General features: G+C 52.8%; 3 protein-coding genes across 3 annotated transcripts; 2 read left to right on the top strand and 1 right to left on the bottom strand.

The window, feature by feature from the left end:
- Positions 1–442: 442 nt before the first annotated feature.
- On the bottom strand, positions 443–9741 carry CTAM01_01795 (phosphatidylinositol 3; the record flags this gene model as incomplete). Its single annotated transcript, XM_060517836.1, has 6 exons — positions 443–7599; positions 7650–7987; positions 8043–9431; positions 9489–9531; positions 9595–9642; positions 9690–9741. The coding sequence occupies 6 exons, from the start codon at positions 9739–9741 to the stop codon at positions 443–445; spliced, it is 9027 nt and encodes a 3008-aa protein (XP_060387370.1).
- Positions 9742–10401: 660 nt separating this feature from the next.
- Positions 10402–10674, top strand: CTAM01_01794 (uncharacterized protein; the record flags this gene model as incomplete). Its single annotated transcript, XM_060517835.1, has 1 exon — positions 10402–10674. The coding sequence occupies one exon, from the start codon at positions 10402–10404 to the stop codon at positions 10672–10674; it is 273 nt and encodes a 90-aa protein (XP_060387369.1).
- A 31-nt stretch (positions 10675–10705) lies between these two features.
- On the top strand, positions 10706–15892 carry CTAM01_01793 (uncharacterized protein; the record flags this gene model as incomplete). Its single annotated transcript, XM_060517834.1, has 4 exons — positions 10706–10895; positions 10960–11583; positions 11636–15774; positions 15836–15892. 4 exons carry the CDS (start codon positions 10706–10708, stop codon positions 15890–15892), a joined length of 5010 nt encoding a protein of 1669 aa, XP_060387368.1.
- Positions 15893–16161: the final 269 nt, after the last annotated feature.

The following is a 16161-nucleotide window of genomic DNA, read 5'->3' as shown; positions in this document are numbered from 1 at the left end:
GATTGTAACGCCTACTTACCTGCTTAATATGCCTAACATTCTTATTCTTTTTATTTGTTCTACCATTTCTGCTATTGTTGTTATCCTCTATATATTCATTAGGGAATACTCTTTAAAGAATGAATAGGGATAGGGATAATAGGCACATAGATTATAGAAAAATAGCCTAGGAGGGTACCGATAGAGCGGCAATCGGATTAACGCCCACTTGCTTGGGTAAGGTACCGTATTAAAAGAAGATTACTATAGAGTCGCCTTTCTAATATAACATTTAGTAGACGTCGCGATAGCGTACTTTTCAGATACCTAATTGTGTCAGTCTTTATGCACCCCTCTTCTTGCCCTTGTACAGGCATAGAGATATAGAGGCGCAGGCGTGATCGCCCCTTCAAAACTGATCACTGAATGCATTGCAAAATCTTCGGAATAAATCTTTGATTATCTATGCATACGCTGCCCATCCCGAGTAGAGGACGGCAAGATTACTTATGTCGGTCGCTTGGTTGATCAGGTCGTTGACCGTTGCTGTTACGCTCAACGTCGTTGACAACTTCCCCCGTACCACCTCCAAAGCCCGGTTAGCCTCCGACGGCTCATTGACCTGCTGCCCCTTTTTACCCTTCCCACCGTCTTCATCACCTTCGTCGTCGTCCCTGTTGTATTCGTCTCCTTGTACTTCTCTCTGTAGTTTTGCCAGGCGGACGGGAGAAATGGACCATGAGTACAAAGGATCGTAACGCAGGACGTCGAGTATCGTCATGATCGAGTAGGTCTCCTCACGCAAGGCGTGTAGTGTGAACTCGCAGCAGCGCCGGAAGACGCCCTCAGTCCCAGTGATGCCCATTCCGTCCACAATGTCTCGTGTCAGCCGGAACGGGACGAGTTCTGGCACGGGGAGGATGCGACCCATCTCGAACGCGACACCCAGGTCGATATGCACGACCTCACCCGTCTTGCTATCTAGCAGAATGTTGTGGCCGTGCCTGTCGCCGAGACCGAGCACATGGCCAAGCATTGAAATAGCTGCAGTCGTACGCGTGTATGCGAGGCGCTTGGCAAACCACTCGTCAGGATCGACAAAATTCTCCATGAAGAAGTATTTCATCACGGGATGAAACTTGTCTATGACTTTCCTATAAGCGGTAATCCGATGCTCGACAGTCTTGCCTTGCGCATTAGAAATGTCTTTTCTGCATTGAGAGCCTTTGAGGTCCTTGGGAAAGTATCTCTCGTGGGCTGGCATAAGAAAATCGTGCAATGGAATGGTATTGGGGACAAACTCGATCAGCCCAGATGCCGATGTCAGAGGAAGGACCTTGTACGTGCGGATCCCAAGGTTTCTCTGCTGTGCCGAGCGATGCAGTTTAAGAAGATCCGACACGGCCGCAAAGACCTGCTCCATGATGGCGTCTTGACGGAGATCGTCGTTGCCGCCCTTGACAAGTTGTCGGTATTTCTTGCCATCACTCCCGACTGCCGTAATGATCTTTGGCGCGCTGACTCCAGACGCAATCGACATCTGCGGGTCTAACTTTGAGATGATGGGGACATTCGAGTAGTCCATGGTCGCTGACACCTCGAGCTGCATGGTCGGGGGCGGGATCTTGTACTTGGCCAGCGCATTTTGAAGCGATTGGGCCGAGTGAACGTCCTTGAGCGCCATCTTTTGTCCAGCCTTGAACTTATTAGAATCTCGGTCGACAGCCAGGCGATGGTAGTAAGAGCTCGTCCTATCGATCGCTTGCCATATTGCCGCGACAGACTTGGCAGACTGCAGCAGCGATGCCACCTTCTCCGTGGCTTTGAGTCTTAGGACTGCCACTTGATCCTCTTTGCGAGTCTTCACCTTTGTGCCTGACCAGATCTGGTACATCCCATGGTATGGATGCTGCAGACAAATTTTGTAGACGAGCTGAATCAGGAGCTTCTGGAAAGGCGAGCTCGGTTGATCCTGTAGTCTAGAAGACAACTGATTCATCAGCGTTGCAAACTTTCTCGTGGGCGTCTTGTCGAGGTGTTTCTTGACGGCCTCATTGGTCTCTGGCTCCTCGGAGCGCTCCAGCCAGAGAGCCGTGAAACGTAAGGCATCATTATTATGCTCATCAGAGGCGGTAAGTGAAAGGAGATAGTTTTCCAGGCTGAGCCGCACAAATTCGCCTCTCGTCTGCTCCATGCGACGGAGCTTTTGCTCGTCCAGTCCTAGCCATAGCCGAGCGCGATTCAGGTGACCCTGGTATCTTTGTTTGAGATGGGGATCGCGGGTGCTCGATATGAGGTCCTGAAGTTGAGAGACTTCGTCACTCTTGCCCTTCCGCAAAGTCTGCAGCCTGGCAAGATCCTGCAAACTGTCTTGGTCTTGCAATTGCTCGTCACAGAACATGGCGAATTGATGGTAGACATGCCCAGCTTGCTGTCCCTGGCTATTCCCTTTAAGATCTTTGAGAGCGGGTTCGAGGTAATTTTTCTGGATGTCATGAGGGTTCTCCAATTTGGCTACCGACACCTGGTAGCCAATTTTCGACAGGAGATCTGAGCGGCTCACTGGAATTGTCTGCTTCTTGAGGGACGAGTCGCTATCGATACTTTGTAACATGCGAATGGAAGGGATCATTTCCCCATAGTCCCACATTGAGTTGGCTGTCTCAATCTTGATGGCGGCATCCACCTTAACGCCGAGCTCGTCGCATGTACCGATCAAGCCGACAAGTAACGTGGAGAGATTCACACACTCTTGCGTTGCTTGATGGAAGCGATATATCCCCGATGACATCAGCATGGACCGGATCTCGATTTGTCTGGCCTCGACTGTTGACAAGGCCTGGGCGCGAAGCTTGGGCTTCTGTCTGATCAAGCTCAATGATGTCCCTCTACAAGAAAGTAGGTGGCTGACATCTTCGTACCTATGGTTTGTCAGTTTGATCGGATTCGCGCAGGGATATTCAATGAGTAGCGGCAGCGGGAGATCGGACACCCGAGCAGAAAGTGGAATGGTAAAAGCAATGATAAAGGCAATGATAAAGGCAATGATAAAGGCAATGATAAAGGCAATGATAAAGGCAATGATAAAGGCAATGATAAAGGCAATGTAGCAGGATGAAGAAAAACAGGGGGGACCCCAAGGTTTCACATACCTTCCGCGCCTCATCCACTGGCCATGTCGTTCGAACTTGCCAAGCATGCCCTCCAGCTCGGAAAAGTCAGCCACGTTGGCAATATCATCAAGCTCTGTCAAAACTGCGAGAGCGCCGAGATGCTTGCGAAGGCTGGCTGCATTCAGGCCACGGTTGACAAGACTGCGCATGGTCTGGCTGAAGCCGGCATAGATGGCATTGCGCACAGAAAGCGTGTCAGTGGCTTGTTGGACATTCTGATACGCCTTGTAAATGGTTACGGCACAATTGTCGGCGGTTGATGGGACAGGGAGATTCCATAGCTCCAGTCGGCGTGCTGTCTGGAAAGTGTCCTCCAAGGATGCTTCATCTCCGTCGTGGCTCTGTTGCGTCTGTAACAAGGAATGAGAGAGACCCACCAGACCCAAAGTACCGAGAGCTCTGACAAGACACTGGCTATCCACCTGTGATGCGGGGTTCCTTGTCCGAATGTGTTTGTCGTACTGGGCTCCTCGGAAGACCAAGTTCTTGGAGCCGTCCTTCTCGTAGTCCAATCGAGCCAGGAAACTTGAAAAATCGGCGGACTGTGGGAGGCCATAGTACGCATCAGGATCGTCAATGTTCTCAAAAATCGAAAGAAGGACTTCAGTAGAATCGTCCTCACGGATCGCAGATGATCGCCTAGACGAGCGAACTGTCTGAGAGGCGGCAACCTCCGTGAACAGCAAGGCGGTCTTATACATACCGCAACGCGAGGCGGCAGCGGCAGCGGCAGCGAAGTCGACATCGAGCCACAATGCCCGGTCCGCGATGGATGTCTCCTGAGGAATGGACTGTGTTCTGAGGTATAGTATTGTGTTGATCAGCTGCTTCTGGTTCGTCCGCGCAGCATCATCCTCGATCTTGAGCCACTCTTTGGCGGCTTCCGACAAGTTGCGCTTGATGTGGGGTTGCTTATCCAGTTGACTGTATAAGGCCAGGTGGACGATGAATGGAAATGCATCTTGGGCAAAACCTTTGACGTTCTTGAGAATTGGCACCAGCGCGCTTAGGACAATGTACTCGGAAACCGACTGCGCAAGGTAAACAGCGAGCTGCTGAACCCAATCAGAACTCTCCACGTGATCCCGGAAGAAGACCTGCGAATCAGGAACAATCGGGGACAGGACAAAGTCGGAAGGAGGCGTGCGATATTGAGCCCAAGCGGAGGCCAAGCACAAGGATTCTGTCAAGATCTGCTGGGCGGCAGAGATTAACGCACCGTCCTCCTGCGCTGCTGCTTCTGATACGACTGCCCTCAAAGCCGATTCGGCCAAGCCTCCGATGGCAGATTCTTTGCTCTGTGTAAGTTGTTGCAGTAGACTCAGCAGTCCCTTCTCGGAGTCATTAGCTCCTGGTGCAATCCTGCTGTACTGTGATAGCTCGGACTCTTCCAGAAGTTCAGCTTGAATTTCTCCTGAAGCGGCGAAAGACCTGCCCATAACGCGGCCTGCCCAGGCGAGATACTCGTCACTGAGAGCTAACGCATTGCAGCTCTTCCACACAAGTCCGGTGTGCCGTAGGGCCTCCTCATCGTCGGAAATTACATCTTGACGACCTGTGGTGGGCACAGCGAAATCTCCACACAATAAACCGAGTGCTAGATTACGAGCTGCCTCGTTCAGAAGCTTCGACTCGCGTTCGCCATCCCTGAGGATCTCCATCAGCAGAGTGCTCTCGTGCGTGCCCTTCTCGGCGTTTCCTGAAGATCGAATTTTGGATGCAGACTGGGTAATCAGTCGGAATGCCTCCCGTTGCTGCTCATCGCCAAAGTTATTCGAGTCGTAGCCAGTGAGATAGGAACTGAACCATGAGTGGAAAGTCTGGGCTTTGCTCATGGTCGCCTTGAATTGACTTTCTTGGGTTGTACTTGACTGACTGGACTCGAGGAAAACTCTGAGAGATGCTAGAGTAGACAAGGCGTAACCAGCGAGAAAGGATGGGGTTTGCTCGAGATGGTAAGCCCCTTTCGTGATGAGATACCGACTCACACCAAGTGCATCGTCGGCACATTCCGAGTCCACAATGAACGGCCGGACGGACGAAAGTAGCATTTCCAGAGGATAAGATTCCAACGCGACAGGGCCGGCAAGAGAAATCAAAACTCTGACCTTGCGCAGCACGGAGCAGGCGTGAAACGAGCCCAAGGCAGGGTGGACAGTATTGAAAATTCTCCGGGCGACCGAGACAACCAAAGCCGGTGTCCAGAGCTCTTGTAGCTCGTACTCCGTGAGGCGACACACATGGAACAGCTCTCTGGTGAGGTATTTGGCCCTGAACATGGGTTGTTGATTAGGCGGTAGGGCGGTTGTCGACTGAGATAACTGCTTCATCTCGTCCAGTGCCTCACAGGCGTATTCAAAGCTCTTGTCTCTAGAGAGATGCTTCTCGATGGGGTCTTCTTGGTCGAAAAGATCCAGCAACAAGGCAACAATGTCGGCAAAGTTCAAATAAATTTGATCGAGGAATGGTTCGTTACCCAAAAGCGTCCGAACCCACGTCTCGCCGGTTTCGACTTTTTCGCCTTTAGAAATAGGCGTGCTGAGCTCATGTGCGATAGCGTATGCCATGATCTTTGTGAATCCTTGCGTCACCATGTCGACCAGGGAGGTACCCAGGCGCTTGGAAAGAGACTCGACGTCTTTGTAGCGATGGCGCATTATCTGCAACGCTGTCGTCTCGGTCTGCGCTTCCTGTAGAAGGCCATTAAGAGTCGGAAAGCCAAAAATCTCATATGGTATGTCCTCGATTTTGTTGATGGCTGGGCCGTTTTCGTCGTTTGCGGGGGGCGCAAGCCATGTGTATAGCAGCTGGGGGCTAAATATTCTGAATAACTCTTGAGAAGAGGACAGACAAAGGGCTTGCGAAACCGTTTCCAGGCACCGTTTGGCATACTGACTGGACTGCATGATATTCCCCGGCGTCTCGAAGATGTGATACGTGCATCTCCTGAGCAGGGTTGGCCAGCGGCATGCGAGCTGAGACAGCACAAAGAGGCGGAACGCGATGCCTTCGAGGTCTTGGGAGTTGGTAGGAAGACTGTTCAGAACGTCAAGAAAGATATCGTCATGCATCTTAAGTACGTAGGAGCTGAATACGTCCGGCAAAGCGGACCCGATGAAGAACTTGACGGGCAGCGTGCCGCTTTGCATGATTGACAATAAAGTCGTTCGACAAGAGTCTAGGCCAAGATTGCTCCCATACTGTGGGTTGGTCCTCAAAAGCGCAAGCAGCAAGCTCGAGAGAGACATCTGCGACAGTGGGGAAAGGAGGTTATTGGGCAAATATTTGCTGACAAAGTGATGGTACAAGTCGCCGAACATCTTGGCCACGGGCTGTTGGTCGTCCTTATAGACCGGCATGAGGCTTTGCAGAATCCTCAAGCTGGTCGAGTGAGCTACTTCGCAACAGGAGTATTCGGGCTCACCCATGATGTCGCCTGTTCTTTCAACGACACCGATCGCATCTTCTTCACTGATCGGCAAGTCAGACTCGAAGAGCTCTGAGGTGAAGGTGCTACACAACATGAACTCCTTGTCAGGGAGCGACAGAAGCTGTTCCATGAACACCTTCCCGTTGTCTTTATGCATCGATGCAAAATGGTATAGACGTTGTATAGTTTCATGTATGAATGCTTCTCCATCCAGGCTCAATGAGATGTTCGAGCGGGGGACTTCGGATAGCGTAACGCTGACTCTGCTCTCCTGTGAGTCGAAATCATCGTCCACATCCATAAGATCTTGGTCCTGTCCCGAGGATTGCCGCAAGGATCTCTCTTCCACGGTTGCTGTCAGTGTCGAGATCAGCCTCAACAGTGGAGCATGTTCTTCGAGGCTGTTGATGCCCGTTGTGTTAAGTGACGGAAGCACCGGTCGTATTGTTCTCAACAGAAGCTCGAAACTTGTGTTGTCACTCGAGTTCGAAGCAGCACTTATGCTGGCCTCGGAAAGCTTGGCCAGGAGACTTTCGATATCTCGTGACTGACCCGAGTTCAAGTCGACAAGCTGGCTGGCAAGGAGGATGCCTATGATATTTGCAGAGAAGAGACTGTAAAGTCGGTCTGAAGACATGGGAGCGCCTCCCTCTGACCCCTTTCTCGCCCACGAGTCACAGAGGTCCTGCAACTCCTCGACCTTTGGGAACAGGAGCTCCAATACTAGTCTCTTTGCGGCATGAAAAGAGGCATCGTTGGCCTGGACTGATTCGGAAGTGCTCGAACGACAGCTCAGGAGGGTGCGTGGCTTCGATGCTGGTGGTGCGTCCAGCAGCAGGAGGTATCGTGTTAGGACTGCTGTGTGGTACTGTGCCTTCCACACCTCGCAAATGGACCCTCCGGTCACTGTCAAAGGTGTCGGTGTCAAAACTCGTGCGCCACAGCAAGCCCGGATCAGGTTGGCAAGTTCATTAATCGGAGCGTGGATAGAGCAGTCGCGAGCATAGCTCCAGTCGGCTTGAGAAAGGTTAGATTGGTGAATAGCTCCAGCTTGTAGAACGACGTACCTGGATTCCATCTCTGGAATATCCATCGAATAACGTGATGATTTGTTGACTGGCTTGCGTTGGGCAGCTTGACGTTTCTGAGGGACCGTAAATGAAACATGAGGGTAATGGAAGAGTCCACCAAGAGGGCTGGGCCGTTGGCGTCGGCAGTCGTGACAATGCTGTTGATGCCATCGGAAACATCGTGGTAAAGTACAAGGTTTCTTTCAAGGACAGTGTGCAAGAGTACGCTGGCAGCACGACTGGTACTAGGAAGACCGACTGCTCGAGAAGCTACTTGCCATAGCTGTCTCCATGAGTCTGAATTATCGGCCGACTTGACCTGTGATATTGCGGAGCTTTGCGTCCTTAGCTTTAGCGATCTTAGTTGTACACAGTTTAGAGGCGCCTTACCTGGAGCAAGCGAGCATAGCCCAAGATACTACCGTGGAGTCCTTATCGCCAGCAAGGCCGGCGAGATCAATAACAAGATCCGACACTTCAGCCACAGAGAAAGTGTTTAATTGAAGAAGGAAAGGCACGAGCTGCAAGGCGAGTATCCGTGCTGCCGAGTTGGGTGACTGCAGTTTTTCCTGCAAACGCGTCGCTGCAGCGTGAGTCTTGCGCTTTTTTCGCGGTTGCTCCTCTGACGACTGTGATATATCCTTGTTGCGGCTCTTCCAAATGATTCGCTCCAAGATGGCGAGGTTCTGACACAAAGCCCATCCTCGCTCTCCCTCCCGGTTGTGTATACGAAGGCCGAAGACCTCTAGTGTGAAATAGTCCTCGGGCAACCTCTGGGGGACGAATGTGAGATCATCGAGTTGAAGCTGGGAATGTTTGGTTCGCCGCGAGTATTCCAGCCATAGGGAATCGGCGAGTCCTATTATCTCTTTGCGGGCTGTATCGTCACCCTCGAGGCATACAAGACGCTCAAGATGGAGGTGGATGATCAACATGGTTTTCAGCATCTCGTCCCGGATCGAATTGAGCATCCCGTCTTGAGATGCTGTTCGCGCCTGCCACCAATGACTTATCAGTGGCACAAGGTCTCTGGCCAAGCTGGCAGCCCGAGAGATGTCGTTTGCTTGAATCTCGACAAAGACTTTGTTGATTGAAGCAAAGCTCAGCTGAATCACTTGGCTCAACCCAAGGTGGCGTAGCTGTAGTACCTGGATGATCGTCTCGGATAGATCAATAGATCTTTCGTGAAGCGGCGCATTTGGCGGGCGGACGAGGAGGTGGATGCAATGAATGAGGTCCTGTACGGTACCGCGATGGATTTGACCCGGCATCCTCTGGCTAGCATTGGTGCTTCTTCCAGTAGAGAAGCCCAAAGATGCCGTGCCCGGTGCTGGAGATCCCCGTGAGCCGGAGTCTCTGTCAGCATGATCGAGATATACCCGCACGGCATCGACGCAGAAGTCGACACAGTTCTTCCATCCGGCCGCATCCAGTGTAGCAAGCTGCTCGACATTCGCCTGATGGGAGAGCAGGGCGAGGATGGATTTGACATAGTCTTTCAACAGTGGCTCCACGTACGGTCCGTCCCCGGATCCAGGTGGGCAGGGTAGAGCCTGGGTGACGTGGTCGATGAGAGCAAGCATCGTCTTTCTCTTGAGCTTGCTGGCAGAAGCTCCGTGGCCAACAGCAAGCCGAAGGGCCTCGGCGCATTTGCCCAATCTGCCTCCCGCTCCTGCAGCCGTCGTCCGCTTACCCCCGGTGTAGGTCTTCTTCTCACTGATGGCACATTTGAAGAGGATCTCAAGTATGCGATGGTAGTGCTTGTCGCGAAGGGTGGATCTACAACATTCGTCAACCAAGGCCAAGAATGGATCAGTGATAGGGGGAATTCCTTACAAACTGGCCGATTTGCCCTTTTTGTCCAGAAGATAAATCAGGTCTGCCATATGTTCAACATCTCTGGTCCTGAGCAGTCCACTGTTGTCATCAAGGAGAGACTCACCATCCAAACCAGAAGAACGCTCTCTGAGGTTGCCCCCCTCGATTAAATCTGCTGCGCTGTCAGTTGTGAAATTGCATGGCAGCAGTGTTACTAACCCAGCGCATCATTAACAGTAACGTCCCCCGTCTTGATCTTTGGAGGCGCCATTGTTGTTGTATGCCATCGTCCTATGGCCTCGTCAGTGAACAACTATTCCCAAACGAATGTAAACAGAGTTGATAGGCTCGGACACAAGATTAAACGAGGGTAGAGCGCGAGGATGAAAAGCAAGGTTGCAGTGAATGTACCTTCCTGCCTGCTGAAAAAAAGGTTTGAGTGCACCTTTTAATGTTGAATGTCATGAGCGTGCTGTTGAGGCAGGCGTAAGCGTGGTGATTGTGGTATCAAGTAGTCGCGACGGAGCTTCAAGTGCAGCAGTAGCAGCTCACAAGTCTCAATGATACCACGAGGTGATCATTTGCTGGCATGTGGCTGACTTATCAAAAAGGGTCAATGTGTCGCGCAAAGCTCAGGTATGACACTTGATGAGCTTCCAGAAGATCATTCGGTGAGACGCAGCACTTCATAGCCTGCAACGAAGCTCCTTCACAGATAGATTCCTACAGCACCTGGAGAGCTCCTTGCGCCACCTCAGGTACCTTCCTTCCTTCAGCTTGCGACTTTCCCTGGTCCCTGCCCAACTGCAAGCAAATTACGGCAGAAAGTTTCACCACCTACCCGAGGCGGATAGCTTAGGTACGTCTCTTGTTGACTTCGGCGCGGAACATCTGGAGGGGCCGCGAATTTTTCTCGACACAGCAGCCGCCAATGCACCCAATTGGACACTGGAAGTCCAGGCACCCACCACCATGGACACTGACAGCACCGGCCGTTCACGCGCCTGCGGCAAGCCATACTTCCAAGGTTGAAGGACAAGCACCTCTCGTCGCTGCTGAGCTCCACACTAAATTTCCCGGCATCTCGAAAAGCGTCGCCCGCGCAGACCACTCACGACCGGACAAACGAGCAGATCCGGTCGCCTTTCGCCAACGCGACAGCTTCGCGGCCTCCCCTCATCTCATGACATCAACAGCTTTTTGAGGCCATGCAATAGCGCGCCCAGCACCTCAAAATGGCCGAACCGAATACCCTCGAAGCTTTGCAGGCTTTCCACCGCGACTTGGCTGCCATTCGCGATGGTCGTCCCGAAGGCGTTGACTCCTTGGACAACCCCGTTATCCAAGCCATATTCGAAAGGGAGCTCGAAAAAACATGGCAACGGCCTGCAAGAGATGAGAAGAGCCGTCAGGCTGTCAAGTCAGGTTGGTTTGAAGCTCTGTAGCTTCCCTGTTTAAACGTGTACACTGACACAGCTCCATGCGCCAGGCAAGGTTGTGATTGACGAGGAGGAATATGCCGTCAACGACGAGTTTCAGCAATTGGTCCTCAGCCTCGCCGACGAAGCCGAAATAAACGAAATCGATGCCATGCGATGCCTATTGGATTCCGAGGATGATCCCATCGCCATCGCTCGCCCACTGCTCGAATGCGCTTTGATCAGGGTTCACCAACAACGAAGATACACCCTCGACAGTATTCGGCTCATGTTTGAGATTGATGCGCTGGACGACGACGAGGTTGATCCCGAGATTCTCAATGGTGTGCAGATGTATCTGTCCGCGACCGTCTTTCAAAGCCTGCCAGGCGAGACGGCTTCTTCGCAAAAGAGGCTGATTCCAAAGTGCATGTCGGCGATCCAGGATGTTAGGACATGGCTCCAGAAGATTGCCGACAAACTGACGGCTGCAGCCGTACTGATCAATGGCAGAGGTGGTCAGGTACCCGAGGAGATGGAGACGATTGAGTTCTCCCGCGTCAGCCTTTACCAGCAGCACGAGCTTCTTTCAATGATCCTGTGCCGCGCAATCGAAAAGAGGGATGCTGAAGTTGGCGACTTCAAGGCGTTCCTGCAGCTATTGAGCAACGTGGACAAGTATGACATTCTTCTTGGTAAGTACGACGACTTCTGCGAACGAACTACATCCGCTGACATGGGCTGAAGCGCATTTGTTCCCCGCATTGGGTGCGTACATCACACTATATGGCTCGACCGAAGGAGTTTCGAACCTGAACATGGCGAGACAACTCAATCCGATCATCTGCCCACAGGCCGATGAGACGACCCCTTGGCGCTTGGTGTATCTTCAAGCAGCTGTCAAGGCTTGGTGGCTATCAGAGTACAGCGGGTGGTACCTTGACGACTCGCTCCTTGGTGGCCTGGAAGGTGTTGATTTGGACAAGGAGGACAGACAGAGATCCAAGCAATTCTTGGAGGCTCTGAAAGATGGTGCTTTCGACTTCATCCTCTCCATTGCCGCAGATGTCAAGACGCCAGAGTGGGTCGACCCGTCAAGAATAACGATGCGCAACTGGCTCCAACGAAAGGCGCCTCCGCTCATCTCAGACTCCATCACCTTCTCAGACGAGTTTCAGTCGTCCTTGATGCTTCAGTTGGAGGTCTTTGTTGATGCCTTCATTTCTAACCTTCCTGACGTCCTGCGGAAGCTTCGCGTGGAGGAGGACGAGCAGCGTCAGCTTAGCCAGACACACGAACAGGACCTCGACCTGGAGCGCTTCCTGGTGATCATTGCCTACGCGTACGAGGGCCGTCCCGATGCCGCAATGAATTTCTGGTCAGACCCCGATAGCAATTTGGCTGGCTTCATGCACTGGGCATCACGGAGAGCCTCGACGCCGCTAGTCAGCTCGTTCTGCGAGATGCTGCAGGCCATTTCAAGCAACGAGGATTGCGCCACGGCCGCGCATGAATTCCTTTTGGACGAAGGCCACCATGCTTCTGGCAAGATGAGGCGGTCGCAGTCCCTCACGTGGCACCAGATATTCAGAGAGCTTGTCTTCTTCTCAAACAAGATTAGAGAAAAGGCCCAGACCCCCCAAGCGCCATCAACATACCGGCCTGGCAGACCGACCAGCGACCAGGCCGAGGCAGAGCCTGAATCTACCATGATGTTGCAGTCATACCTGCGGCTCATTACCAAGCTCGCGTCCGAGAGCGAAGCCCCGAGGCAATTCCTCCTCAAGGAGCCCAGCTTCAACCTTGTCGAGATGCTCTTCCAGCTTGCAAGCAGTCCGATCCCTGCGGATTTGCGGGCCGGCACATTCATGGCCTTGCGCGCTCTTATCTCACGGAAAACCCAAGAAGAGGCCAACATTATGTGGCAGTGTCTGGAGGCCTGGATGAACGGTGCCTACATTGTGACGCCAAGCCAGCACCGATCGCCCCAGAGCTCTCCCATTGTATCCATGGACACCGTCAGCGACGACATTTGCCACGGCTTCGACGAGCCCCACGCCTTCATTCAGCTGCTGATCGCGCTCATTTCGCCTCCGGAAGACAGTAGCCCTCTAAATGATGGCTTGCCATTCCCTGAGAACCTCGGCTCGGCGAATCGCATGCCGGGCATCGAAGTCTACGTCGACACTGTCATGGGCAAGGTTTTTGCAAACAAGGCCAACGAAGTCAACGATGTAAATCAACTGAGGATGCTTCGCTTGAGCTGCCTCGAGTTTGCAGCAACCTGCTTGGCGACATTCAACGAAAACCTCATCATCATCGCCAATGAGACAAACATTCCCATTGACTCGGCAATGGCCGCAACGGATCTGGCGACCTACGTCAAGCTGCACCCCTTTGCTAGAGTCATGGAGTGGATGTTCAACGACAAGGTCATTGCTGCACTGGCCCAAACCATCCATCAAGACGCAGTAGACGTCGGCAATGCCGCGCCTACATCACCAGTTATTCTGGGCATTCTCAGAGCGGTGGAAGTCATTTCCAAAGTGTTGGATCTTCAAGCAACATTCCTTGATCTTGTGCGCCCAATCATCAAAATGCAGTCAAATCACCGACGGGCTCCTGTGGCCAACGCCGCATACGCGTCCTTCGAGGACGGTTTGGTTGGTCATCTGAGCTTGGTTGTCGACCTCGGGAACTACTGTGGCCTCGGCCATCCCGAGTTGACCCTGTCTTGCCTGCGATTGCTGCAAAAGATGACTGCATCTTTCAAGATTACTTCTGCGTGGTCGTCCACGCCAGGCCGCAAGAGCCACCGCAACAAGGCCATCGTCGCGTTGGAGGCGAACGGAGAGCACGAGGCCATTGCCCGGGCTCTCGCCGCGGAGCTGATCACGCCGCTCGACCTCGCCGGACAAGCCGAGTCACCCAACTACCTCACCAAGACTTACATACTCGAGTTCTTGTCGAGCTGCTTGGCCGCAAGTCCTAATAAGCCTACCATTGCTCACCTTCTCCTCGGGTTCACCTGCGGCGTTGACACGCTCTCGATAGCGCCAGATGGCACCTTTGCCGCAAGAGATTCGCTCTTTCACAGCATGTTGAGGCTCCTTCTCGAGAGCCCTCACGGTGATGCCACTTGCATGCGTCACTGGCTCATTTCACTGAAGAGCAGATGCATGCGTATTTTGCGCGTATTGTGGACGTCGCCGCTGTCAGCTCCCTTCATCATTGACGAATTGCGGGATAACGATATCTTGTTCCACTTCCTGCTGCGCGAGGTAGTCATCCAACCTCAACTCCTGTTGGAAGAGCACGAAATTAGCATGCCCCAGTTCCCACTAACGGAAGGAGCGCCGACGTTTATCGACTTCCTTACGTTGCGCAGCATGAGCTTGGAGTACATATCGATGGAGCTATGCAGCATTTCGCAGAGCCGAATGCCATCCCTCAAGCGACGCATCTTTGAGGCTCTCAATGGCCAGATTGTGGGCGAGAACAACGAACCCATGCCTATTCCCACAATCTTTGATTTGTACGACTTCTCACTACCAGACGGCATTTGGGACGAGACACTCCCTTCACTACAGTTTTACAAGGATCTGGATCTCAGCTCATGCCTCGAAGAAGACGACCACGGAAATCCCATATACAACGTAGAACGGGCAAAGGAAATTCTGCAACTCAAGCGCAGTGAACGAAGACACGACGGTGTCGTGCTCACGGCACAAGATTTTGCGAATCTGGAACGGGAAGAGGCGACAATCATTGAATATCTCATCTTCTCCAACCGGCAAAAGCGTATAGCGTCGCAGGGTCTGGGTGTCCTCAAGACCTGGACAAGCCTGCTCCTCGTCATGGTTGCATCGAACGAGTTCAAGGGCACCACCGAAGCGTCTTTCTACCTACAAGCGCTTCAGGCCATCCTGCCTGGCTTGGAGGCCTCTGCGTTTGAGCGGCCAGAGGAGGCCATGGAGCTTGCTAAGTTGGCCAGGGTGCTCCTTTTCAGACTTGACTTGACCGCGAAGCCTTCCCTTGACCGCGAGAGCCAGGCGATTGGCAGCCTGGTAAGCGACAAGCTTTACCAGCTGTTCCAAATTTGCCTGCAGGCTATTGGCAAGTGGACCGGTTCATCGGATCTCAGAGCAGTGTACTACAGCATATGCTACCGGTACTTGACGGGCATGGTAGACCAGGGACTTCTCGTTGCCGGCCGCCAGAAGACGAACAAGACTATTCAGATGTACGGAGAGAGGCTTATCAACGTCATTTGCGACGATGCGTATGGCAGCGACGCGGCATGTCAAACGGCTGCCTTCATCCTGCTCAACGCGTTGGTCAACCTCGGACGACAGGAAGATGACCAGCACATTGTGGAAACACTCAACCGACTCAACTTTATTGGAATTCTCGTTGACTCCCTGCGGACCATTCTGCAGGACTGGAACGAGATCATTCAAACCGGCAACACGGCGCAAGAGACGTACGTTGCCGCAAAGTTTGCGTTGCTCTTGCAACTCGCCCAGACAAAGTCCGGTGCCAAGTACATCTTGCACGCAAACCTGTTCCGATCCATCGAGGCGTCGGGCCTGTTCGCCGCGGACCCGGAGCTCCAGATTGATCCGACAAACCCCAAGGCACTGGAGAAGCACTACGAGCTGCTCGCAAAGGTCACGCAGGTCGTCGGCGCCGCCATTGTCAGCCGCGGCTCGAGCAACGTTCTCCAGGGTCGTAGGTTCCTGACGGAGCATCGCATGTTGGTGACACACACCCTTAAGCGCAGCGCTGGTATCGGCACCGTTGAGGGACAGGGTGCGTTGGAGGAGAATATCGAGGAGTTGGCTGAGGGCTTCATGGTCTTGATTGCCGCGACCGGCTTCCTGGAGGTAAGGATGTTGCTTACACCTCGTCGAGATTTCATGACACAGTTTGCTGACTTGTTGACAGTTTGAAAATGACGTGATGCCGGAGCCAAAGAAGCAGGGCCCTGTTTTATTCACCTAAGAATAACCGGGGTCGAGCCGCGCAAGGGGCCGTGTACGAGGCGTAATCAGTGGAAGAATTTGAGAAGAATCAAAAAGGGGGGGGGAAAAAGACTTGAACATCAGCGTGGATGTCATCTGTGCATAGAACCAGGCGTTCGGGAGAAGGTCCAAAGGGTCGGACAGGAAATGGGACACGTTTGGCCGGAGGTCATACCTAGTCTCGTCGGGAAACATATTCCCCGAGGAAAGCATATTTGAATACAGAGTCGTGACGAGTGTAGATCTGTT

This window comes from Colletotrichum tamarilloi (genome assembly GCF_030869305.1).
Source record: "Colletotrichum tamarilloi strain Tom-12 chromosome Unknown Scaffold_4.1, whole genome shotgun sequence".
Lineage (NCBI taxonomy): Eukaryota > Fungi > Ascomycota > Sordariomycetes > Glomerellales > Glomerellaceae > Colletotrichum > Colletotrichum tamarilloi.
This window is presented reverse-complemented; position numbering and strand designations above follow the sequence as displayed.